Below are 26297 nucleotides of genomic sequence, written 5' to 3'. Positions count from 1 at the left end.
ATTACTATTATTATTATTATTATAATTTTTTGTTTTTTTAAATATTGCTTCTTAAAAGTGCATGACAGTTTTAATATTTCTGTTATAATTTTCATTTTGTAAATAGTTTATATATATATTTATGTATACATACATATATATTTATGTATACATACATATATATATGTATGTGTATATATGTATATTTAATTCCTCTTTTTAAATGATAAATGAATTATCTTAGCAAGGAAGCATCAGAAAAGTAGGGTAAAAAAAAATCTCAATGGCACAACATGGTGCCACGTTACTTATATGATTAATGGTATTTAGAAGCACTAATTAAGTATTGGGGTCCTCTATAGATTCAGTTAGTCATGCTTGGGAATCCAGCCTGAAAATTGAATAACAGCTGTTTCTGCTAAAACCCTATGGACAACACTGGTGTAAAGTCTGTTCTGCCTGGGCAGAGGATGCTTTGATGAATTAAACCTTTTTACTGCTTAACTCTTTCAAGCTGGGTGGTACAAACGAAGTACCACTTATTTATATCAGTTTAATGAGCAGTGGTACATAATTCATATGAAAACTTAAAAATATTTTTCGGTGCATGGTCAGAAAACGTACCACTTCATCTAACCACCAATCAGAAGCTACCCTTTCATCTGGCAACAATTTCTGTGACACAAATGGAATATTTTTTTCAGTTGAATCCATTTTGTGCCAAAGGTCACTCAACGAAAAAACAAGAGTACGAATTTTTGTTATAAAGTTTTGCCCTTCTAGAGTTTTTTGTTTTGCCTATCTATCTAGCGCCTGAAAGACTTAAAGCAAAAATATCCACACGATTCTTTTTATCTTTTTTTTGGGTGGGGGGGGGCAAGCGGCAATTATCTTGACTTGTAATAAAACATTAAAACTTTCATATGCGCTTTCAAGTTTTAGTATGTCATTGTAGTTAATGCTAGAGCCCCAAGCCCTCAGTGCTTTTTGGCTGAGACTGGCATACTACACAAAGCATAAAGCATCAATCTTCAGCTTTTGTAGAGTAAAGGACCCCACTGGCAAGTGATGATACATGCCCCAGCTGTGATCATCTAGTCTTGTTGTACAAAGTATTCTTCCTTTTTCAGGTTGATCACACTACTTTGGTTTCTCTTTTGTAAGTGAAATGAGACTCTTTCTTTTGGCAATTTCACTGACGCCAAAAACAGGAAAGTGGAAAAGAAAAATTATATTCAAGAGGGAAAGATTGGTGATTCATAAGTTGAAAGAGGAATTAGATATGTTTCAATAGGACTATATACACATACATTATATATATATATGTATATAATATACATATATATATATATATATAGATATATAATATACATATATATGTAATATATATGTATAAATATATATATATATATATATATATATATATATATATATATATATATATATATATATACATATATATGTGTGTATATATATAGAGATATATAATATACATTATTTATATATATATATATGTATGCATACGCTTATACATATATATCATACATGTATGCATAGGCTTTTACATGTATATCATACATGTATGCATATGCTTATACATGTGTCATACATATATAAGTATACAAACACTATTTTTAGTCTTTTTAAGCTATTTATTTTGAGTTTTTATGAGTTCAAAACATTTCATTTTTGTTCTTTTTTGTTGTAATTTTTACAGAACCGTAAGGTATAGTATTTTATTTTAATTCAAATTTTTTTTTTTCCTGGACTGTTTCTATTTAATTTTTAAACAAATCAACATTTGGAAACAAAACAGAAATAGGCTCTTTCTCTCTCTTTCTCTCTTATTTCCAGTGCATTTAATGTTAGTGTGTTTTTTTTTTTTTTCATTTTTGCATTGTGTTTTAATGGCCTTTTCTCACTGGTGCCAATATGATTGCTAGGGGACCCACCAGAACTACTCAGACCACCCCCACTGACACACACACACACACAATACCTTTTTTGTTGTTTTTCTTCTGACTGTCTTTGTTGTCATTGTTGTTGTTTCACCACATGTTCTGTTCCCCATTGCCATAACCATCACCATAAAACTCATCTCCCACCTTCATCATCATCATCATCATCATCCTTATTACCACTAACATTGCTTGCTCAGGGTGGAGTTTTTCATTTCTCTTCTCTTTCCCCTGCTTCAGCAAACTAGATGTGACAGCAGTGTGTGAATGTATGTATGTGTATATATATATATATATATATATATATATATATATATATAGATATATATATATATACATACATATATATGTGTGTGTGTGTATGTATATATAAAATCTTAAAACTTAACATTTTTATGAATTTCTTACATAAAACTATTCTGATTAACCCTTTCATGAAAACAAAACATTCAGCACACACACACACACACACACACACACACACACACACACACTCGTACATAAATACTCAGGCATATACATGTCTATGTTTATGTATTTTTATATGTATACCCACTTTAGCTCCTTAATTAAGTCTGGATTAATCAAAATGTTTCATGTAAGCAAATATTTAATGTTCCTCACTAGAACTGCTAATATACATAGATATGTAATAAATACATACCTATTTATATAAGCAGATTCTATTATATGTGTATCTATATGTATGTGTGTCTATATATATATTGTGTTTAATTCTTGTTGATATCTCTCTCAATCTCTCTCTCTCTCTCTCTCTCTCCTCCCATTCTGCCCTTGATATCTTGTCACTGGACAGCACAATCTTGTTGGTGTTATCACATGTTTGCGTGTAACAAAAATCTACAAAATTTGAAGGTGGTGGGGTGAAATTGGAACAGCTGACACTATATGTTGAGTTACGATACCAGTGGTATGGTATCTCCTTACCATTCTGGAAGTTAGATTCACAGATTGGGTAAATAACTAATGACTGAGTAACTTTGACGTGGTCAAGGTGGACTCTAATTGCTGATAGATTGTGCTTCACATGTGCTGCATGCTGTGTGGCCATTGGTCAGGTCAGCTTTGTCTAGATTGAGATACAATCTTTCACCTTTGACCTTTTAGCATTTAGATTATTCCATCAAATGTGATGGTTATTAGTTATGCATTATGTCATAGCTTCAAGATGTTGATTGCTTATTTTAAGAATGGCATTGTTGAGTAAGTATGAGAAGCAGAATCTGGCTGGTTTGAACATGAAACAGGGAGAATATTTGGACTAGATATGGCCAGTTTAACCCTTTGGCAGTTAATCTGGCCATATCCAACCAAAACAATGCAGGATTAATTCAAAATGATGTGAATGGATAAGCATTTGACAAAGAAATCTAAAGGTTAAAGGTTAAATGCTAAAGAGTTAACACTGAACAAAATGTCAGCGCAATCACAGCTCTTAGGTATAAAAAACAAATCAACAGCTAATTGATATTTACCTAATGATAGTTATAAGGATCATGATGATGATGCCACCAGATAAGGAACACTCCACCTGTGTTCTCGATACGTGGGTGATATTATCTTAAGATTTAAGCTCTATATTTTTTTAAGTATTGTTTTGATGGTACAAGTTCTGATTGTGTTCAGCATTTGAAATGCCAAATATCAAAAGAACTCTGTAAACTTTGATAATTCCTCAAATTCTCCCACCGTCATTTTGGAAATTATGAGGGGCGGTGCCTGTGGACTCTACCTCCTCGACCCTGCCAGGACTAGTAGGCAGAGAAGATGGATTCATGCTAACCTGGCTGAGACCACCTCTGGTTCTATGAAATAAATTTCCTGTTCAGAGTAATTTTTAATTTAAACCTTCCATCAAAATTCCATGTTAATTTGTTCCAAACAGCATCTTAATATCAACAAAGTTATTTTACTAAATTCTTTGTTCTCAAAATTAATTGAAACGACGACAGTTTGTCTCAACAGAAATATAGTAACAGAGCCATTCATGGAAACAGAACGTGCCCAAAAGTAACAGATAATTTTGGATAGCAAAAGAGTTTTCCTGGGTTTCATCTAGTGACGGGACTGAAAATGGTTTATTGATATTACACAGGAACTACAAATTTTTTTTTAATTTTTTTATCCTTCTAGAAAGCTGCATAAATTAATGTAATTAATCATAGAGTACAAATATCAAATAATCAATTAATTAGATCTTGTTACAACTGTATAAACCCCTTCTGTGCACAGCCATATACTCAACACTCAACATCATTCAGTTTTGATCTTTGTTTTGTTTTTTTCTTCTTGAATTCTTGGATTACTTTAAATAATATTCTACACCATCTGACTTAAGATTGCAGAACTAAACACAAATCAAAATTATTGAGCACATGAAACATATATATATATATATATATATATATATATATATATATATATATATGTCCTATGTGTTTTTTAATTTTCATTGCTTTTTTTTTTTAACTTATTTTTTTCTCTTCTTTCTGTCCTACTGATGAAACTTTTTTTCTTTAGAAGACCATGAAACTATATATTTTTTCCCTCTCATTTCCTCAAAACTTCTCTAATGATTGTGAACCTTCTATTTTATCTTCATTTGTGTTTCTTAAATTTGTTTCCTTCTGTGTTTGTGTGTTTCAATCTATCGTATTAATCAATTCATTTTCTTTCTTTCAACATCTTAATGACAGCTTCCAATGTATCTGGCTTCACCCTAATAGGAGCTTTAAGATATTAATTTTCCAACTACAAACATAGTGCAGAGGGGCTAGCTCTTGCTTTTAGCATCATCAAATTTTTATAAATTTCAAAGTTGACATGATAGAATGAGTTAAGGAAATTTTTTTCCTAAAACTGAGTAGTGAGCACAGTGTTGACTGAATATTATTATTCTAATTATAATACCTGCTTGAGGAAAGAAACCCACAAATCATTCTAGGCATTAATTCAAAGCTGCTCAAATGAATTAAATTGCATTATGCAATTTCCTTTTGGCATCTGCTGACTGTTATTTCACCAGACATTCCTTGTCTAGATATGCCAGCATTAAATGAACACACACATACACACACACATATTTTATTTGTGGATTAACACTGCTACCAATGGTTTTATGCAGTACATTTCCACAATTTTCTTCAAGTGTTCTACTTAAGAATATTGGTAGAGTTAATTTCACAAATAAAGAATATATTTATCTTCCAGATCCTGTCTTGAGCATTTACTCTTACTGTTTGCCATTATCATGCTTGTGTGTGTATGCATGCATACACACACACACACACACACATATGCACAAGGTTAATATTAATTAGATTTTAACTAAATACTAGTAACAGTAATATTGTCAAGTTATATTTCTCCTGTGCTGCAGTACAGTCATTGCAGTTAAATCTGCTATTTAATTACTATAGCTTATTTAATATTAATTACTTAGATTTTAGCTAAATGCTAGTAAACTTAATATTGCTAAGTTACCTCTCCAGTAATCCATCACAGTCTCCAAACAATTCTGCTGTTCTTTCTATTTGTGTTTTGTTATTGTTTCTCCACATGACTTCTCTGTGTGTTTCAAACTCTTCATCCGCCTCCATCTTGTGGTGTTCCTCCATATTCTGGAATTGTGTGGATCACTTGATGTACTACACTTGCCACTACTATTACTACTACTGTTACCACTATTATTCATTTCACTCCCTAAACCACCACCCCCATAACAAACTGTTTCTGTCTGCTCTGCACCTTTCAACATATTTACTTACACACATTCACGTATGTATGCATATATATAAGTATATGTTGACTTATACACATATATACATATACACACAAATATATATATATATATATATATATATATATATATATATAAGCATATATAATATATATGCATACACATATAATATATAGATGTATAATATATATGTGTGTATATATAATATATATAGTTATACATATATTACAATATATACATATATATGTAATATATATACATATATATATATTTTATATATATATATATATATATTATATATATATATATATATATATATCCTCGCACACATTCATACATGAACCCTTGTTTTAATGTGGTCTGTATTCTTGTTCTGGTGAAACTTGGCATGAGTAGTGGATGGTAGTCAAGAAGCTACCAAATCGAGAGTTCTCACACCATTTATGAAAGACACTTCCCTATTTATTTACTGATAATTTATCATTTTACTGACACCCCACCCACCTGCCCTAATCTCCAACCCCTATGTAAATATTGTCTTGGGGATACTTTGATGCGTAAGTAGGTCTTCGCCATTTAACCTAACGTGCAAATTTAAGATTTTGATTTCAGATTTTTTTTTTTTAACATCCTCACGATGCCCTTTTAATCTTTGATGCCCCTTTAATCTGTGTATATCTGTCAAGCTGGCAAAATCGTTAGCATGCCAGGCAAAATGATTAATGGTATTTTGTCCGTTTTTATGTTCTGAGTTCAAATTCCACCAAGGTCGACTTTGCCTTTCATCCTTTTAAGGTTGATAAAATAAGTACCAGTTGAACACTGGGGTCAATGTTATCAACTTGCTCTGTCCCCCAAAATTGCTGGCCTTGTGTTAAAATTCGAAATTTATCTCTTTACACCTGTGTTGGGTCGACAAACCCTTTTGGATGGAAAAATCTGAAGATTGCCCAATGGTAGAATGCTTGTCATGTTTGCAGGAAATGTGGGTTCGTGTCCCACAGGCAACCTAAGACATTTTCATGTTCAAAAGAGTATTTCAACCCAATATTTACATAATATTATTTATAGCCTTATGTGCTTCCAGATCCACTGTTCTAAAAACAATAGATAAATAAAATCTATTATTTTTATCTTATTAATGAAGTCAATTCAATTGCCTCCATACATTTATGGTCTTATATATTCCATATAAAGAAGGTTGGTCAGTTTTGGTTTTTCATCTTCTTGTTGCCAACACAATACCAAACAACTGCATGACTAAGGTAGAAATATTCAACTAACATCCCAGCATTGCCAACATAAATATAAAATATTTATTTTAATTCTAAAGGCACAGGAATGGCTGTGTTGTAAACAAAAAGTGTCTTTCAAAAATCTGTTAGAACTGCTGGCTTGGTCTTTTTTTTTTTTTTCGTTGACTCCCATCCATGCTCTCTATAATTAATAATAATAATTATTATTATAATGAATTTGTCTTGTCAAGGAATGCCTTTGCTGCATCCTAGCAGCTCTAGTAGTGTTCTGCAGTCTGATATGGCGTGGAATGCAGACAGACGTCATGTAAATGCATTGATTTCTTTTTCCTTTTTCTTTTTTCTTCAAGATTAAACAACTTTTTTTTTTATCTCCAGTTTTTTTTCTTCTTTTTTTAAAATTCATATTTGTATGTTTGCTGCCTTTTCTAAAAAATATATTTCTTTTCTTCTTTCTTTGAATCAAAACTTAATTCTTTTCTCTTTGTTTTTTTTTCCCTTTTTCCTCCTTCCACTCCCAATATAAATGTCGCATTGTTTGCAGTCTCTGCAACTCTGTCTTCTGATGTCTTTCCAATTTTGCATTACCTCAACAACTTGTCCTGTTTTTATTATCATTACTATGTTTTTATTATTATTATTATTATTATTATTATGATTTCTTGCTGCTAACTCCTGCTGACTTTTCCCTCCAAATTCTCTGAAATCAATCTCACCATGTGTTTAAAAAAAAAAAACCCAAAGAAATAATAATTATAAATTATAAAATAAAAAGAACCTTGTCTATTGATCATGCCTGAAGTATTCTACTCCTGCTACCCACCATCCTTAACTAATATAAATATATTCTTCATCTTCCTTTATACAGGGTGTCCATGAGGTCTAGGTACATGGAGTAAATAAAATCATAACATAAACAATAAAATATAAGAAATAATAATTTCTTAAAGTATGTGTTAATCCCCATGTACCCAGACTTTGTGCACACCCTGTATGTATGTGTATATGTGTGTGTATATGCTTCTTTGTGTATATGTGTTGAGAGGTCTTTTTTCTTAATTGTTAATTACAATGTATTTAATACAACCAAAGACCATCCTTCTCTCTCTCACTCCCTCTCTATCCCTCCTGCCCTCTCTCTATCCCTCCCTCCCTCTCCCTCATAGTTATCTCTGTGTGGTGATAATGCATTGTTGTTTACTTCCAAGTCAACATTGATTGAACAAGCCTATTGTCCAAGTTCCTGCCACAACTCTCCCAGACTACATTGTACATATCTTTTTTAAGGCAGTATGTTCTGATTTGAGAAAGATTTGGGTGCTATTTCTAGCATGTTGAGAAACCATGCAGAGACACCCTCATTTGACTTGTACTTTTGCATTTGTACATAACCTGCTAGAAATAGCAGCCAAAATTCTCATCTCACATCATTAAAAAACCCCCTTCAGTCATGAATGACCATGGGATTGCACCCAGAAGATTCCCCTCCAAGGCACAAGTCTGGGCAAGGTTGTTTATGGAAGACCATCAGTCGCACATGCATACCAGCCTCACCTCTCCGCACAACTGCCCGATGTTATCCAAGAGGAAGACAAAGGCCAATACAGCTTGGCGCCAGTGATGTTGCAACTGAGTGAACTGGCGCAACATGAACTAAAGAGCAACACACAGCTTGGTCCGGGAATTGAACTCACCGCCTTGTGACTGTGAGCCTGATGCTCTAACCTCTGAACCAAGTGCCTTCTCTTCACATCACATCATATCATCTTAAGAACTGGAGGACAACTTTGCATCATGTGGATACTCAATGCAATGTGCTTTAAAAAAGATGAGGCAATTAACGCTTGAACACCTTTCATCATAGATCTACAATAACATGACTGGAATATTGCTCTTTCTATATTGTCCTATCTCTGTTTCTGTCACCTACTCCCTGCCTGTGTATTTGTCGCCTCCTTCCCTTACTCTCCTTTCTATGTTTCCCTCTCTCTCTCTCTCTCTATTATCTAATTCCTTCCTCTATATATATATTGGTTTGTCTCTTCCTTTCTCAAACACACACACACACACACTCCCTCTCTTGTCTCTCTACTGCATGTGTAGTACATTAACCAAAAATGACTGAATGAATGAGCTGGTGATATGGGCTATTACTGGTAGTCGACCGCATGATGTAGCAGAATGGAATTTGGACAAATAGACTTACTGATATTATCTTTTTTTTTATTCTTCATTCACTTGTTTTTGTTTATTATTATTATTATTATTATTATTATTGCTGTTGTTGTTATTTATAATTGTTATTGTTACCGGTGGTGAAATACAATCTGTATTTATTTGTCTCAGCGTATGTGATCATTGCATGCCATTGTGGTGATGATGGCTTTAACAATCAACCATTCCTGCTTTCAATAACTCTTTGTGATATTCTGAAGGTTTACAAATTCAAATCCGGTTGTCTCGTGTCTAACCAAAAACCGGATTATTTGAAGAAATTCTCATCCTATGCAAAATGAAAGCTTTAACTTTATAACACTTGTTTTCAATATTTCAAATGTGACTTTCTTTTGGGAAGAAAATGGACAAAATTGAAATCTTGGAGACAAGTTTCAAAGATTTTTTTTTTTTTTTAACATTATTGCATGCAGGCAATTATAATATCCAGCAATAGTTACAGATTTATTGGCGTCTGAAATGTGTGGATATGTTTGTTTGTCTCTCCACAACTGCTTGGCAACCAGTGTTGGTTTGCCTATAATAAAACATAAAAATTATTAATTATTACTGTGAAGTCAGCAAGCTGACAAGATCATTAGCATGCTGGACAAAATGCTTAGCCAATAGATTAAGTACCAATTGAGCACTTGAGTTGATGAAACTGACTGCATTCCTCCCCCCAAATTTCAGGCCTCATGCCTATGGTGGAAGAATTATTATTACCATTATTATTTGATGCCCTTAGCCCTTTCGATATCAACCTGGCTGAAACTACCTCTGGCTCTGTAGTACAGATGTCTTGTTTACAAAAGTCGCAATTTATGTTCCTAACACTAGCTTAATGATAACGAAGTTATTTTATTAAATTCTTTGTTATATTTAAAATTAATTGAAGGAAGCAGAGCATCTCAACAGAAATATGGTAACAAAAGGGTTAAGGTGACAAACTGGGAGAATCATTTGGATGACAAAACGCTTACCAACATTTCTTCTGGGTTTCACTACCACCGAAGTCAACCTTGCCGTTCATTCTTTGGGTGGGGTGACAAAATAGGTACCAGTTGAGCACTGGGATCAATGTAATTAACCTGCTCCCTATCCCAAAATTGCTGGCATCATGCTTATAGCAGAAAGGGTTATGTGATTCCTTTTTTAAAATATTGTTGGTGGCCATACATTCTCCTACCCCATAATTTCCTGGAGACAATTTTTGTTACCGTAACAGGAGTTTTGTTTTGTTAATGTAAGGAGCAACATCAGAAACTATATATCTCCATGTCTTAAACTTATTACCAGGGGTATCTTTAGGGGTTAGGTGGAAGGTGAGAATTTTTAGTTTGTGCAATATTGTTGTTGTTATTGTTGTTTTGTCTCTCCTCTTTCCACCCAGCCACCCTCCAATGCATAAAAAATATAAACAGCTAAGGGTTTTTTAAAATATTTTTTTACAGCTCTAATTTCACATACCTTTATATCACCTCCTCCCACCCCTTTCAACCACGACACCTTACCTCTCTCACCCCCCACCCCCCCCCGTCAGCAAACAAGACACCTTTCGCCCTCCCCCACCTACCACCCAAACTGTAACTTCACTTAATTTCATGTCTGCCTGATAACAGCTTTAATAAGATTATCATGTAAAGCAATTCCTTGGGACATTAAACATTCCCACGAGGCCATCGCCATCGGCACCACCCTACCAACCCCGCTCCGCTCTCAACTCCACCACCACCACACACACGCATAATCTTTCACTTGATAAATTAGATTGGGGGGTAAACTTATCTCATCATACCCCCAGGTAGATGGGGGTGGGTGGACAAGAGGGTACTTACTATAAAGTAAGAGCAATCAGATATGTAATGTACATGATGAATGTATGTGTATATACACACACACACACATACATATATGTGTATGTATGTATGTATGTATGTAGATATATGTATTATATATTCAATGCAGAAATATTTCTTCCCCCCAACCCCCAGCCACTCCCAATCTATATCACCCAAAGGACCATTATCTGTTATGCATGTTTTATCCTACTTAACATAACATTTTTTGTATTATTTCTCTCTTTTGTATAAATACATACATATGTACATGTATGTATATATATATATATATATATATATATAATACATATACATATATATATATATATATGCCTGTAATTTTTGAATCTAAGCATGTTTTTCCCCACCTATTGCCAATATATATTTTTTTCCTTTCTGTTAAAAGGTCATGTTTTCTTTATTATAATTGTTATTATTTCAAGCAGGAAATCTTCCGTAAATCTCCGCCGGTCCCAGGTGGGCGTTAAACTATTTGGCTATTAACGTTTGATAATGAATAATAACTGATTAATATTGTTCTCCAATTATTGACAGTACTGCTCTATATATATGTATATATATATGTATATATATATGTATATATATATATGTATATATATATATATATGTATATATATATATATAGCAATACTATCTATTTACCAATGGTGTGTGTTATTTGGTTTTATCCCCCTTACATTTCTGAGTTCAAATTTCATCAACGTTGGCTTCCCTTTTCATTCTTTCGGGGATTTGATAACTTTAAAGTATCATTGATGTACGGTGACTGATTAATTCACTTTACACCCCCACCCCAATGTTTTCAACCTTGTATCTCCATTACAAATATTATTGTTATTTTTTACCACTGCTACTGCTAAAGCTATATTCATTAATCAAAAATAAAAGTGTTTTTTGTCAATCATTTAACATGTGGGGGAGGGGACGAAACAATAAAAAATAACTTGTATTTGTTGATAGATATTTTTATAAATAATATTTGGTAAATTAAATATTTATAAAATGTAAAAATAATTTTTTTGTATATTGTTTGTTCAGACATATTTGTTATATATTACTTGTATATATATGTATGTTTATTTTATTTTATCAATCATTTGTTTCTTGATGCAAGTTTTCTTAAATCTTTACTCATTTTTCCCTTCAAAAGCATCACATACCATCTCAGTCATTTGTTCTTTTGCATGAATCTCTCTCTTTCCTCCGTCTATTTGTTTCTGTTTTCTGCATGTATTTATGTATGTATGTTACTATATGTGTGTGCGTGTTTATCCATATGGGAAGTATACAAATGCACACACACACACACACATGCATGCATACATACATACATCTCAAAAACAAAAACATGGTGATGATTTGGAATGTTGTAGATCTGATGTATTATGGCCCGAAGTCTCTTTCAATCATTCTTCTCATTCTTCTTATTATTATTATAAAATTTTTCTTTCTTCCTCTCTTCTTTCTTAAAATTAATCTTTGGAATGTCATTAACAAAAAGTAGTTTGAAATCAGCAACGTATAAGGCATTTTATTTTATCAATCCTATTATTTTTTAAACTTGATATTATTATACTGTGTCTGCATTGTAATTCAGTGGAATTCAACACTTATTAGATACATTAACATGTAAAGACTTTTGTTTTTCTCCTCCTCCTTCTCTTCTCTCTCCCACTCTGCTTCTCTTTATGTTGTTAAGATTTTAAAGGTTCAAACCTTCGACTTTAGTAGATGCCGTTGGTAAGTATAGTTATTTCAAACATAGTCTGTCTAAACCTCTTCTCTTCATCCCTTATCTTTTCTCTATAAATCAAATCCCAGGCTTCTCTTTATATATGTGCTCCTTATATCACAGATCAGTGATTCTCAACCAGGGTCCATATAGAATTTTATTGTTAGAATTTATATGCTATAAATTGGTAATATTTCTACAATACACAAAATATTTCAATTTTTTTTTTTAATTCAGGTCCTAATATTTAATTATAAAAATATAATGGGACCTTTTTTTTTTTTGCTCATGTATATTAAATGGCCATGAAGGTCCAGTAGAGTAAAACTGGAACCAAAGGGGTCCATGGGCAAAAAAAAAAAAATGGTTGAGAATCACTGTTCTAGATTTTTGCTGAAAATCTTAAGGATTTTTGTCAACCACTTTAGGGTACTCTTGCAGCATTTCTTCCAGCCCTTTATGTTCTGAGTTCAAATGCTGTTGAGGTCAACTTTGCTTTTTCATCCAGTGAAAATTTTGTAGAATATCTCAAATGGAAACCAGGAAGACATTCTTAGGGGTCTAAATGGTTATTTTTTTCTTTTTTTTATGAGAGCAAGAATAGGTTACTATTTCTAACAAGCCAAGTGACCACTAAGAGAATCCTCCATTATTACATTAGTTTGGTTTAATTAATAAATTCATGTGTTGCTTTGGAGTGAATTAACAGATGTTATTACTAAGAAAGTGACAGTGTTAATGATAACAACAACATTATTATCATTAATGGTAGTTGATTCATTGCAGGTGAACTTTATTGGTAGTTAATCACAGATAATTCTTCTGTTGTTGATAGTTAATTACCAGTAACCCTGTCTTCCACTGGAGTTAAGAGAAAATTTAAAATACATTAATCAATGTTTCCACAATCCTAATCTTCTTGCTGTTTCCACAGTGGTAATAATCTTGTTAATAGTTGCATAATAGAAACTTCATCTATATTTCCGCATTGATAATCTGCTGTTTCCATAATGATAATTCCTCCTGTGGTGATAATTTTGTCACTATTTCCACAATGGTAATCATTAGCATGGTGATAATCTTGTCGATGTTTCCACCATGATAATCTTTTGTCAGTGTCTCTTAAATGGTAAATTTATGAAGATTTCCACTGTGGTAATAATAGTGTTAATATTTCCACAATGAAAATTCCATTTTATTTCACTTAGAACTTTCTTTGGTTTTGTGAATATTTCTTCTGTCTTGACTTTAGGTTCTGAGTTCAAATTCCAACAAGGTTCACTTTGCCTTTCATCCTTTTAGGGTTCATAAAATAAGGACCAGTTGAACACTGGGGGTCAACAAAACTGACTTACTCCCTCCCCCAAACATACTGACCTTTCTTCTATCTCTCTCCCTCCTTTCCCTTCCTTGTTCCCTCCTCTCTCTGTTCTTCCAACCACCATTTGTGTGAACCAGCTGTCCCAATGTTTTGAGGCTTACAAACCCCACCCATTATAAACTGTGCTTCATGTACTACATGTGAACATGTTCTGTTGTAGCAATCCGGGCTGAATATCTCCAATCCTGAGGTGCTTTATCTTCCCAATGTCACTTACGAGGATAGTGGTTGGTACACGTGTGTAGCATCAAACTCCATTGGTGTCAGATACCGGAGTGCCTGGCTTACTGTTGTCGAGCCTCCAGACAGTAAGTAACCGTTCGTTGCTTTGTTGCTGTTTAACCATTTTGATACCACCCTACCGGAAACCACCCCTTGGTTGTATGACACAAAATTCCTGTTTTAGAATTATCTTAATCTGAAACTTTCCATCAAAATTTTGTGTTAATTTATGTCCCAAGCCCCAACTTAAAAGTGACAAAGTTATTTTACTAAATTCTTTATCATTTTCAAAAAATTAACTGTATTTCACCAAAAATATGATAATGAAAGGGTTAGCATCTGCTTTCCCTGCCAACATGGGTTAAACGGTTTGGCAGCATGGAAAGTAGACGCTAAATGATGATGGTTTGTTCAATCAGGGGCTGACCTTGGGGTTGGTGGTGTTACACTCCTTTTGTTACCATATTTTTGGTAAAATATACTTAATTCTGAAAATGATAAAGAATTTAGAAAAATAACTTTGTCACTATTAGTAAAAAAACCATGTGAATAAATAAATATTACATTTGGCAGAATAATTTGAATGCAAAAGGGTTAAACTGCTTTTTTTTTTCCATTTATTCTTCAGCTTCCAGCCAACCAAACCAGTTAGCCGTTTCTCAAGACACATCAAAATCTCACTTACACATCTTGGTTGGTGTAATTATGACATTTCTCTTCATTCTAACTTTCATTTTAATTATCGTCTGTCTGAGACGTAAGAAACAGCATCACGGAGGCACCGACTACAAGAAACGTGTCATCGTTATGAAACCTGTAAGTTGTTGTCTTTGTTTTTACACCGTTTCTTTCAATCATTTCTGAAAATAATGAAATGTACAGAAAGCCATCACTAAACCTTATTTTCCTCATTTTTAGAATGACTTATATTACCAGAAAAATCCACAGAACGTCATGCAGCCACTTGTGCCTCAAGTCCGAATTGAAGGTCCCAGACGGCGCCTGTCTTCGGAGTTGACCACTATGTCTGAATATGAGATTCCTTTGGATAAAAATTGGGAATTTTCTCCAGATCGGTGAGTCTCCAAAATTTCTATACTTCTTTCATCATATTGTTCTATACTATATTTCTGTATTTCAGCTTAGCTCTCTTTGTCTCTTTTTTTTTTTTTTTTTTTTTAAATCTTCTTTTAATCAATTCACTGGATTGATATGTTAGGTATAAAGCACCATTTGAATATAGCATCCCACAGAGGTCATCAGCAACACTGTCTGCTTGGCAAGTGAAAGACTTGTGGGGTGTTCAAACCCAATCAGAGGATCTCAAACTAGTGCTCTGAGTTCAAGTCGTATCAAGGCTAGCTCTGCCTTTCATCATTTTGGGGACAATAAAAAAACAAAAGTACCAGTGTTGGGATGGTAGAAAGATAAAATGTTAAATCGTAATTCTCTAAAACATCTTCAATTTTGTAAGAAATTATCACTTCTATATTTTTTGTATTCTTTGTTTTTAATGGTGACCATGCCTCTTTTCTCTTTTTTTCCAGTTTAATTATGGGTAAACAGCTGGGATCCGGGGCATTTGGGGTTGTTGTCAAAGCTGAAGCTATTGGCATTGGAGGCTGTAAAGGAAGAGTTTCAGTCGCTGTGAAAATGTTAAAAGGTAATTTGTGTTTATAGATGATGATGATGATGATGATGATATGCTGCTGATGTGTGTGTTCATCATCATCATTATCCAGTGTTTTAAATCCAGGTTTTGTCCCCACCTTACCAGTTTCCAGTCAACCTGTCTAACTCATGCCAGCATGGAAAATGAATGTTAAATGATGATGATGTGAGTTTTATCTTTGTAACAGAAATAAAATCATTATACTTTGTGACTGGAGTATTGTACTGTATTGTGACAAGATTGCTGTAACTGTTGTACTGTCACACTGACTAACGTTACACTGAGTATGGTACTATGAGTATGCAAGCATGAAAAATGGGTGCAAAACAATGATAATGAGGTCCCTATGTGCATGCTCCACCTGCTAAAAATAGCAGCCAAATCTTAAGTCATACCCTACCATCTTAAAAACAAACACCTTAGATAATGTGATTCTGGATTCACTGTTTATTGGGAAAAAATGGGATAGTCATGGCTGGAGGTGAAACGGCTAAACAACAATGGCATACAATACTATTTGTCATCTCCAGATATTTATCACTTGTGTTTCTAGTGAGTTTGTCATGGAATTAGACATGTTGATGCAGTTACCATTTTAGTGAATGGTTCTTCCTACCATCTCTCTCTCTCTATCTATCTATCTATCTATCTATTTATCTACTTTATCTGTTCCTGCTTTCAGAGGACGCTACAGAGAGAGAACTGGCTGACCTTGTGCAGGAGATGGAGGTCATGAAAGTTATCGGGGCTCATAAAAACATTATTAACCTGTTGGGCTGTTGCACACAGAACGGTAAGTTGCTTTTAGATTTTTTATCTTCTTTGATAATGTTGCTACTTCCCCAAAATATTCAAAGAAAAATGTCCCTCTCTGCCTCACAGATGTCTAAAGACATATGACCATATTTGATCAACAAACAGAATATTAAATGGCCTTGTTCTACAGAAATCAAAAAAACCTAATGCTGGACATACTGTTAAAAACCTTTACCAATGCAGTTGCTCAACCTGTTAGAAATAGCAGCCAAGAAATAAGCAATTACATCATCAAAATCTCTTCAAATTACTCTCTAGTGTCTTGAAAATGCAATTCTGGATATATTATTCCCAGTTGAAAGCCAAGACGGTCAGAACCAACAACAACAAAATCCAAATTTTGTAATTTTTATGTAACTCTAAGGTATTACTATTATAAGACATGGCTGTGTGGTTAGGAAGCTTACTTTCCAGCCACATGGTTTCAGGTTCAGTCCCACTATGTGGCACTAGTCTTTTTTTTTTTTTTTTTCGATATTTCTTTCATTTCCTCCTTTTCCCTTTTCTTTCCAGGACCCTTAATGGTTATTGTTGTCTATGCTCCCCATGGTAACCTTAGAGATTTTCTACGTGACCATCGACCTCCTGTAAGGTCAGGAGACACCTACGAACGACCCGTAGCTACCAGATCTCTCACTCAAAAAGACCTCATATCATTCTGCTATCAAGTAGCAAGAGGAATGGAATATTTAGTATCAAAAAATGTAAGTTTGAAAATCTTGTTGTTTTCTTCTTTTATTTTCAATCCTCCACAAGCAGTTGATATCATCAGGCAACAATGCTATTATTATTATTATTATTATTATTTCTTCATTCTGAGTTCAAATTCTGCTAGAGTCCTTTCAATATCAATAAAATGAAGTACCAGCCAAGTACTGGGGTCAATGTAATCAATATACTCCCATCCCCTAAAAATTACTGGCCTTCTACCTATATTAGAAAGTATATATTAAATAATAGTTTATAACATTGCTGTTATAAACTATTATTTAAGGTAATGGATTGGTAGAATCGTTGAATCAATGGAAGAACTGCTTTGCAGTATTTGTTCCAACTCTTTATATTCTTTGGACGAATTTTGCTGACGTCAGCTTCACCTTTCATCCCTGTGGGGGTGATAAGATAAAGTACCACTCAAGTACTGAGATCAAGGGCACCAATTAACTCTTCTGCCTTCAAAAGTCAGTTCTTGTGTCTAAATTAATAACCATTAAAAGTGATGAGCTAGTAAAATTGTTAGCGTTATTAAAATTGCATTGTGATGTCACTTCCAATTCTGAGTTGTGGTTTCAAATCCTGTCAAAGTCAACTTTGTCCATAACCTGTGTTGGTGGTAGATGCTACAATCTACATGATTATACACATTTATTAACGCATGTAGATTTAGGAGTTTAACACAGTAATATATATTGTATACAGTAGCATATTTTTGAGCTCTAATTTGTTATGCATACAAAGCACATCATTGCATATAATAAATCGTTCCCTCTCTCTGTCTCTTTATTCCAGTGTATTCACAGAGATCTTGCTGCACGTAATGTATTAGTAGCAGAAAATTATGTATTAAAGATTGCAGATTTTGGATTGACACGGCATCTACAAAACATTGATTATTACAAGAAAACTACAAATGTAAGTTATTCTACCTGTCTCTGTAATGTTCCTCTCATCCGCTGCACTTGAAGCAATAATAAAGCATTTATAATTATTAACATTATATGAAGAAATCATTTGTATGTAGTCACCATCATCATTTAACGTCTGTTTTCCATGCTGGCATGGGTTGGATGGTTTAACAGGAGCTGGCCAGGCTCCATTTTAAAATTTGGCTGCTAAAAGCCTACCACCCTTTGTTGCATGTTGATTGGAAAGGCATCCAGCTGTGAAAACGCTGCCAAAACAGACACGGAAGTCAAGGGCTCCTGTCATACCATCCTACCCATGCCAGCATGGAAGGCAGGTGTTAAACAATGATGATGATTGTATCACATGCAGCAGTCCATGGAGCAAATTTAAGTTAACCACGTCACATCATCCGTTTATCTGTTAGTTTGCCCATGAGGCTTTCTGTAGTTATGAATCCAACATGTTAAACATGCCTTTTGTTTCTTCCCTTCTTACAACAGGGTCGGCTGCCAGTGAAATGGATGGCACCAGAAGCTTTATTCGACAAAAAATATACCACAAAAAGTGATGTGTAAGTATTTGTTTAAATTTTCTTCAATTAAACAGTTGTGTAGTAAATAAATAAGTAAGTAGGAAGCCTGTTTGTATTACCAGTACTTACATTGGTTTCAAATTTTGGAGGAAAATTAAGTCGATTACTTCAGTCCCAGTGCTCAACTGGTACTTGTATTGAGGAAACCCAAGACAGATAAACTAGACAAGGCAATCAATCCTAGCTGACAGGATTTGAATTCAGACACTGTAGGACACAGTCATAGGAAAACTGTGACCTGCAGGACTTTCTGAAAGGCACACCTAAATGAAATATGATCCTGAATATTTTAAGTAGTAGTAGTAGTAGTAGTAGTAGTAGTAGTAGTAGTTCAGCTCACCTGACAGTGAGCCATGCTTCATGTTGTCCACTTCTTGAGAAAGGTTGCCCATATAGGCGCAGGAGTGGCTGTGTGGTAAGTACCTTACTTACCAACCACATGGCTCCGGGTTCAATCCCACTGTGTGGCTCCTTGGGCAAGTGTCTTTTACTATAGCCTCGGGCCGACCAAAGCCTTGTGAGTGGATTTGGTAAACAGAAACTGAAAGAAGCCCATCGCTGTAGCATATCAAACTAAATGCCTTCTCACATAGTTTCATGATTTCACTTGTCTCTCTTCTCTTAACCATTGAGTGAATTCACTGAGCAGGACTTATTTCTGGTTATTTTTTCTACTCCTGCTTTGAATCATTGAACTGTGACCATACTGGGGCACTGCCTTCAAGAAATTATATTAACCCCAGTACTTTGTCCAATGTTTTTGTTTATCGAACATGTATGCTTGCCCTGGTGTGTGTAAAAAGGATGTCACTGGCACAGATTAAATACTGCAAGATGTTTGTTCAGTTCACTGATTTATCAGTCATTTCTTGCCAGTCTCCACACACTACCAAACAGGCTTCAGCACAGTTTCAGTCTATCAGATTTCACTCCTACGGCATTGATGAGTCAAAGACTGCATTGAAACACATTTGCTTTAGGTTGGATCAAACAACCACAGATATTGTTTAAGATTAAGGTTACTATTGTTGCTTTGTTATTTTCTTTGGCAGGTGGTCTTATGGAATCCTTCAGTGGGAAATATTCACATTAGGAGGTAATCCTTATCCCTCAATCCCAGTAGAAGAGCTGTTCAAGTTGCTGCGAGACGGCTACAGAATGGAACAGCCACCATATTCTTCAGATGAAATGTAAGTTACTGTTTTTAAAATGTTTCACTAATCTGAATTTGTGATATGACCAAGTTTTATATATATATATATATACAATTCCTAATGAGATTAAATTATAAATATACATAAAGATTCTTTTTTTAAATGCTGTAAAAAAAATTTTTATATACTGAACAGCTATGGCAGTCCAGTAGAATAAAATGGAAACCAAAGGGGTTCATATGCAAAACCTGGTTGAGAACCACTGCTATACTGTTATACACCATCAAATATCTATGCTATATTAAATTGATTCATCAAAAGTGTCTTTATTTCTCTAAATAAATTAATTCCACTTTTATTTTTCTGTCAATGTATTTTCAATGCTTTGACTAACATTTCACTGTTTTTTCTCTCTCTTTCTCCCTCTGTCTACCTGCAGGTATAGTATAATGCAAAAATGCTGGACACAAAAGCCGGAAGACCGGCCTACATTTTCAACACTGGTGCAAGAGATTGACAAGATCCTCACGTCATTACTAAACGAGGTGTGTGTGTCTCCTCGTAACTTTGGCAACAAGGACGGGACAATGTTGCAGATAATATTAAGGGTGTGTCTGATTATGAGGTAGTGAATGGGGAGGTAAATCAAGAATGGGAATGAAGTCTGTATTTGGTCTGTGTATGTTTCGTATGTCTAAATGCGTGTATAAATAGGTGCAAATTTGTGTCTGCTTTGCTGTATGCATGTGTGAGCCACTATGTAGCTGGGTGTACAGATTTTGTTATCGTTTCATCCAAAGTCAGCTCCGATTAAGCCAACATATGATCAAAGCCATTCCAACCATGACCATCATGTCCTTTTATTTATCAGGGATTACATTTGTCCAATGTGTCCTTTTTTTTAAAGACAGAGAGGTCATCAGCAATACTATCTGCTTGGCAAGTGATAGACTTTTGGGGGGTTCAGACCCTTTCAGAGGATCTCAAACTAGTTCTCTGAATTCAAAACATGCCGAGGTCAGCTTGTTCAATGAGTCCTTTTTGAAATCAGCTGATGGTGATTTAGCTGCTATTTCTAGCAAGTCCACCGACCATGTAGAAGCCTTTTTGTTAGTTCATGTATGAAGCATGTATTATGTCTGTACACATGCATACATCTGTGCCTGTATGCCTAAATGTATGTATAAGTGTTCTGGTTTGTAAGCATGAATACTCTGCTGTATGTATATGTGAGTATATATGCTTATGTAAGTATAAGGCAAGGTCGAAGGGGTTAAGCAGTTCACTTCACAGTTATTGAGGTATTGTGTTCTCTTCCGCTATGTGGCATTTGGGGTAAGTTAACTTCTGTTTTAGCCTCAGATTGACCAAATCTGGCCCAACTTAAACACACCCTGTGTTATGCCGATTCTGGTTAAGGATTCCATCACATTAAGTTTTTGGGGTCACTGTACCTTTTATGCTATATTTCAGTGAATAAGCTTCTTCAGTTGATCAGACAACTGGAATGGTCATTGTTGAAACCAACAGAGAGTCCATTTGGTCATACCTGCCCCCAAGATCATGAAAATGAGGTCCCAAATTTTGTCTCACTTGGGGCATATGTCTTTTGCCATTCATACATACATAATCTTCTTAGTAAAACTAAATTGGCAGAAACTATCAAACAACCACAGATATGTGGTGCCCTTTTATGTGTCACCAGCACTGGCCACAGCCATGATTTCACTTACCTTGATGTATCTTCTCAAGCACTGTGCTAATTGTCAGAGATGTTGGACAAAAATCAGATTTTTACTGTTGTATGTCTGTGATGTGTGTGTGTGTGTGCTTTTTCAGTGTGTTCGTTGGTATATTTGACAGCATGTAAGTATGATGTTTTTTTTTATATATTCTTCATCTTGATTCTTTCTTAAGTATTTATCTTAGTTAATCAGGAAATTGTCAAAAAATTTCATTACTGTTATTATTATTAATTAAAGGGGACAAAACAAGCCCCTTATTTTATCTTCATTATATTGTACATATACTATCAAATTAGTTTTCTGTTAGCTGCCCTCCGTAATTCTATATCATAGTTGGTAGAGACAATGAAACAAGTGCTTAGATACTCCTTAGAGTCTTCAATTTTCTCTCCTTACAGTCTGAAATCAAAACCTACTTGTCGGTCATGCTTGATTTTCATTTTTAAAGGAAAAAATTGCTTAAAAATGGAACAAAACAAAAGCTAATAGAACTGTTATGTCACTGAAGACTAGGTCTAAGGATTCACTTCTGCTCCCATTCATGTCTTTCAGGCCATCCTTTAACCCCACTCAACACTTAAGTAAAAGTATAGTTACTTCTTTTTAATGTCAGAATGTCAAGACATCAAAGATGTAGGAAATGCTAACTGACAATCAATCCTGATAGCATGAACCAATAAGGAAGCAGCTATGCAGTAGCTTGATCTGCTAAAAATAGCAGCCATATCTCATCTCATTATATCATACAATCTTAAAAACAGAAAGAGCCCTTTGGATAATGTAGTCCTGGATATCCCTGAAATGACACACTGCTTACAGCTTAAATGCCTTTGATCACATAGGGCTAATCAATTAGTCCTGACCTGGGGTTAAACAACAACCAACACCATTGTACAATATAGGAGAGAAAGGATTAAGCAAGTACCATTAATATACTGGGGTTGATTCAATGAATTTCTCAGCTAATATAATTGCTATAAAAACTTATATAATGCCAGCCTAATAACCATATACATATATTACTAAACTTTGCTTTCAAATCTATCTATAGTTGTAGCCTAAGGTTTTAGCAAGGTACCATTATACTCACATGCTAGACACATTGCTTCTGGTTTTCTCTTGGCCATTTGGGTTATTACAGCATCAGCACTAACACCTTGTTTTTACACCCATAGATGGCAGGGGCGGAATTTGAACTCAGAACGTAATGGCAGATAAAATACCGCTAAGCACTTTGCCCCGTGTGCTAACGTTTCTGCCAGCTCGCCACCTTCATAATAATGATTTTTTTCTACTGGAAGCACAAGGCCTCAAATTTGGGGGATGGGATTAAGGCGATTACATCGACCCCAGTGCATAACTGGTACTTATTTAATCGACCCCCAAAAGGATGAAAGGCAAAGTTGACCTTGGCAGAATTTTAACTCAGAACATAGCGACAGGCAAAATACCACTAAGCATTTCGCCCAGCATGGTAACGATTTTACCAGCTTGCCACCTTAATAATAATAATTACAACAGTGATGGCTGTGATAAGTGTACTTGTGTGTTCCTACGTTGTATATAATGAGCTAGGGTTTCAAAGTAGCACCTTTTAAAGAAGGTAGCTGTTTCAGTTGATGCTGCTATTGTTGTTGTTGTTGTCAGCATGTGTGTACCAAAATGTTTCTTTCAAACAGCCTGACGAGAGCCACTCCGTCTTTGAAGTGCCGTGCTACTGACTCTGGATCTTCGGCGCCGCCGTGCAGAAGGAAAGAGGACAAGAGGTCACGCACAAAACACACAAAAGGTGATTCTGTTGCCAAAGACCTAGGCTGCTATTGTTGCTATATTTATTTGAAGACAGAAATCTGCTACAGTTTAACCAGATTTAGTCGTAGTTGGTAGGTGTTCAGTACCCCCAGCCCACAACAAAAAAATATAATAATGAACAAAATAATAAAAACTTTGATCTGTTTTAGCAAAAAAAAAAAAAAGTTAAAATGGGGGGGTTCTGTGTTTTTATCTTCCCAGCTCTTCGTTTTGATTCTGTTTGCTCTCCTTTCCTTCCCATGCTAGTGGCTTGCATGCATGTTTGTCTTTAAGCTGGTTTGAACTGCATATACACTTTGGAAATGTATCTTTTTATGAAATGTGCAGACAATATTTTAGTGGGGAAAAGAAATGGTAACTTCATCTTTCGATACATTCTCTCTCTACACAAATTACATTTCTTTCCATTAGGGTTGAACTTACATGTACCTGTCACAATTAATTATGCTCCAATGGTTGTTAGGTGGGTGAATTGGCAGACTCTTTAGAATGGTGGACAAAATGCCTTGCAGTTTATATTTCAACACCTTGTGATCTGAGTTTGAATCCTGACAGGGTTAGCCATGCCTTTCATCTACCTTCTGGAATCAATAAACAAAGTACCAGTCTCAGGTGGTTGACTTGCTGAAACATAAGATGACGGGAAGAGAAGTGTTCTGTTTATTTCTGAGTTCAAATCCCACTGTGGCCTTCTTGGGTGGTGGACTTAATTTCTCATCTACTTTAACACTACCACCTGGCTCTTGGGTGCCATGAGCAGAATTCTCTCTGTTACATGCATTTGGGCCAGGTCTCCTGGATCTCTCTCTCTCTCTCTTTCTCCAGAAGCCTTGTAAAAGGGTTATGGGTGTTTTCCTTTTCCATTGATTAAAAGAAGCTCAGCTCTGTTGCTTGGTAAAATCCAGTAACATAGGACACCAGCAGAACTTGTCTCATCAAAATGCTGCCTGATTCATGCAAGCATGGAAAAGTGACACATGCGCATCACACACACGCACCACACACAACAGGCTTCCACACAAAATGTATTCGCCAATCTGGAGTGATAATAGAAGACATTTGTGCAACAGGATTGAACCCAGATCCCCTCAGTTATGATGCAGCCTTCTTAATTACGCAGCCATGCTTTTGCCCTTATCAATAACGTTGTTTGTTGCTTGCTTGTGTTGTGAACTTTCCATAGTTTAGAAAATAGGGAAACGCTTGTCACGTGGATGCATTTCTCAGTTCTATAGTCATCACCATTCTTTAATAGAAACGGCAAATGCAATAACAGTCATGTAATCTTGAGGTAATAATAAACAGCATTTGTTTCTAGCTTACACATAGGCCCACAAATTTGGGTGAAGGGTTAGTCAAGTAAATCAACTCCTTCTCTAATACTGAAGCTTAATTTTGCAACCTTGGAAGGATGAAAAGCAAAGTCGACCTGACTGTGGATCTAAATTCAAAACACAAGAGTAATGCAATTAATTCTAATACTCTAAGAATTCTGTCAATCCAATTACTTTTAAAATATTTCTTTTAACTTGACACTTGGCTGCTAATTGTAGTGGAAAGTGAATATACTTTAAACGAACCTTAGTGAATTATTGTTTGTGTATTAACAATAATGTATGACAGAAGGTATATTAAATTTTTAAAAACTAAGACAATTTATCATGATATGTAGCTAATATTCTGATGCATTAACTAAAAGAAGCTTAGCTCTGTTCCTTAGTAGAATCCAGTGACATAAGACGGCAGCAAAACTTTTAGCATAGTTTAACTCTTATGTATCTGCTTGAATTTATACATATTTCGTTTCTTGAGTGTTTGCTACTCAAATAAGAACGTAGGTATTTGAAATGGCTACTTCTGTAGCAGCTGTTGCCATGGTAGATGGACAATTTGCTGACTGGACAATAAGTCGACATGCGGAAGTATCAAGCATGGAGTTCGTCAAAACAGAACGAGGAGGCAAAAAGCTTCTATACAAAAGGTATTTCTATATTATTGATAGAACCAGAAAAGAAAAGACTTATTGAAGATGCGCAAATCATAAACTGTGCAGTGCTAGACTGACAACGATTGATAATGAAATTAGCACAACTCCTGAACACGTAAATCTACCTACACCAATTGAAAACCACGCTGTCTGTCAGCGAATTGTCTGCGCACAGTAGCCATCATACTTGTCCTTTTCTCCTGTTCCTTGTCATCGATTTCTGTATGAGCCATACCTGCTCCATGAAGACTTCAATAAACCTTCTCTGACTCTTCATTTGCCAGACTAACAGCATTCAAGTCACTTGGCCATTGTCTGCAATTCCTCAACTCCCATCCTTACCGATATGTAAATCATCTATAAAAATACTAACTTTATCACTCATAGAATTGCTAAGATTAGGAAAGAAAGAAAAATCTGTAGATTTTTTTTTTTTTTGTGAGAGATTCTGTCATCTTCATAATAATAATATTTGGTTTTCTTCTTCTTCCAGAAATATCTTGAAATAGAAAGTCCAACGAGTACAACG

General features: G+C 34.7%; 1 protein-coding gene across 3 annotated transcripts in view; it reads left to right on the top strand.

Annotated features, from left to right (window-relative positions):
* LOC106868677 (fibroblast growth factor receptor 2) overlaps window positions 1–26297 on the top strand; it is a 124315-nt gene that overhangs the window by 96952 nt on the left and 1066 nt on the right. Inside the window, exons 9-20 of one of the 3 annotated variants that reach the window (XR_016237887.1) lie at window positions 14303–14450; window positions 14993–15180; window positions 15283–15440; window positions 15912–16027; window positions 16719–16829; window positions 17366–17556; window positions 18362–18484; window positions 18979–19049; window positions 20123–20260; window positions 20664–20769; window positions 23649–23758; window positions 26262–26297. The exon at window positions 26262–26297 is cut by the window's right edge and continues 1066 nt beyond it. Coding sequence is in view for 2 of the 3 variants with exons in the window: in XM_089339574.1 (XP_089195700.1) it covers window positions 14303–14450; window positions 14993–15180; window positions 15283–15440; window positions 15912–16027; window positions 16719–16829; window positions 17366–17556; window positions 18362–18484; window positions 18979–19049; window positions 20123–20260; window positions 20664–20832; window positions 26262–26297 (1449 nt within the window). In the remaining variant the exon portion in view is untranslated. Of the gene's footprint in view, window positions 1–14302; window positions 14451–14992; window positions 15181–15282; window positions 15441–15911; window positions 16028–16718; window positions 16830–17365; window positions 17557–18361; window positions 18485–18978; window positions 19050–20122; window positions 20261–20663; window positions 20833–23648; window positions 23759–26261 lie in introns of all 3 variants that reach the window. The other 2 variants (XM_089339575.1, XM_089339574.1) reach the window with 2 other exon arrangements.

Source organism: Octopus bimaculoides, chromosome 22 (genome assembly GCF_046866305.1).
Source record: "Octopus bimaculoides isolate indiv1 chromosome 22, ASM4686630v1, whole genome shotgun sequence".
Classification (NCBI taxonomy): domain Eukaryota; kingdom Metazoa; phylum Mollusca; class Cephalopoda; order Octopoda; family Octopodidae; genus Octopus; species Octopus bimaculoides.
Note: the sequence above shows the minus strand (reverse complement) of the source record. Positions and strands in the feature narration are given on the sequence as shown.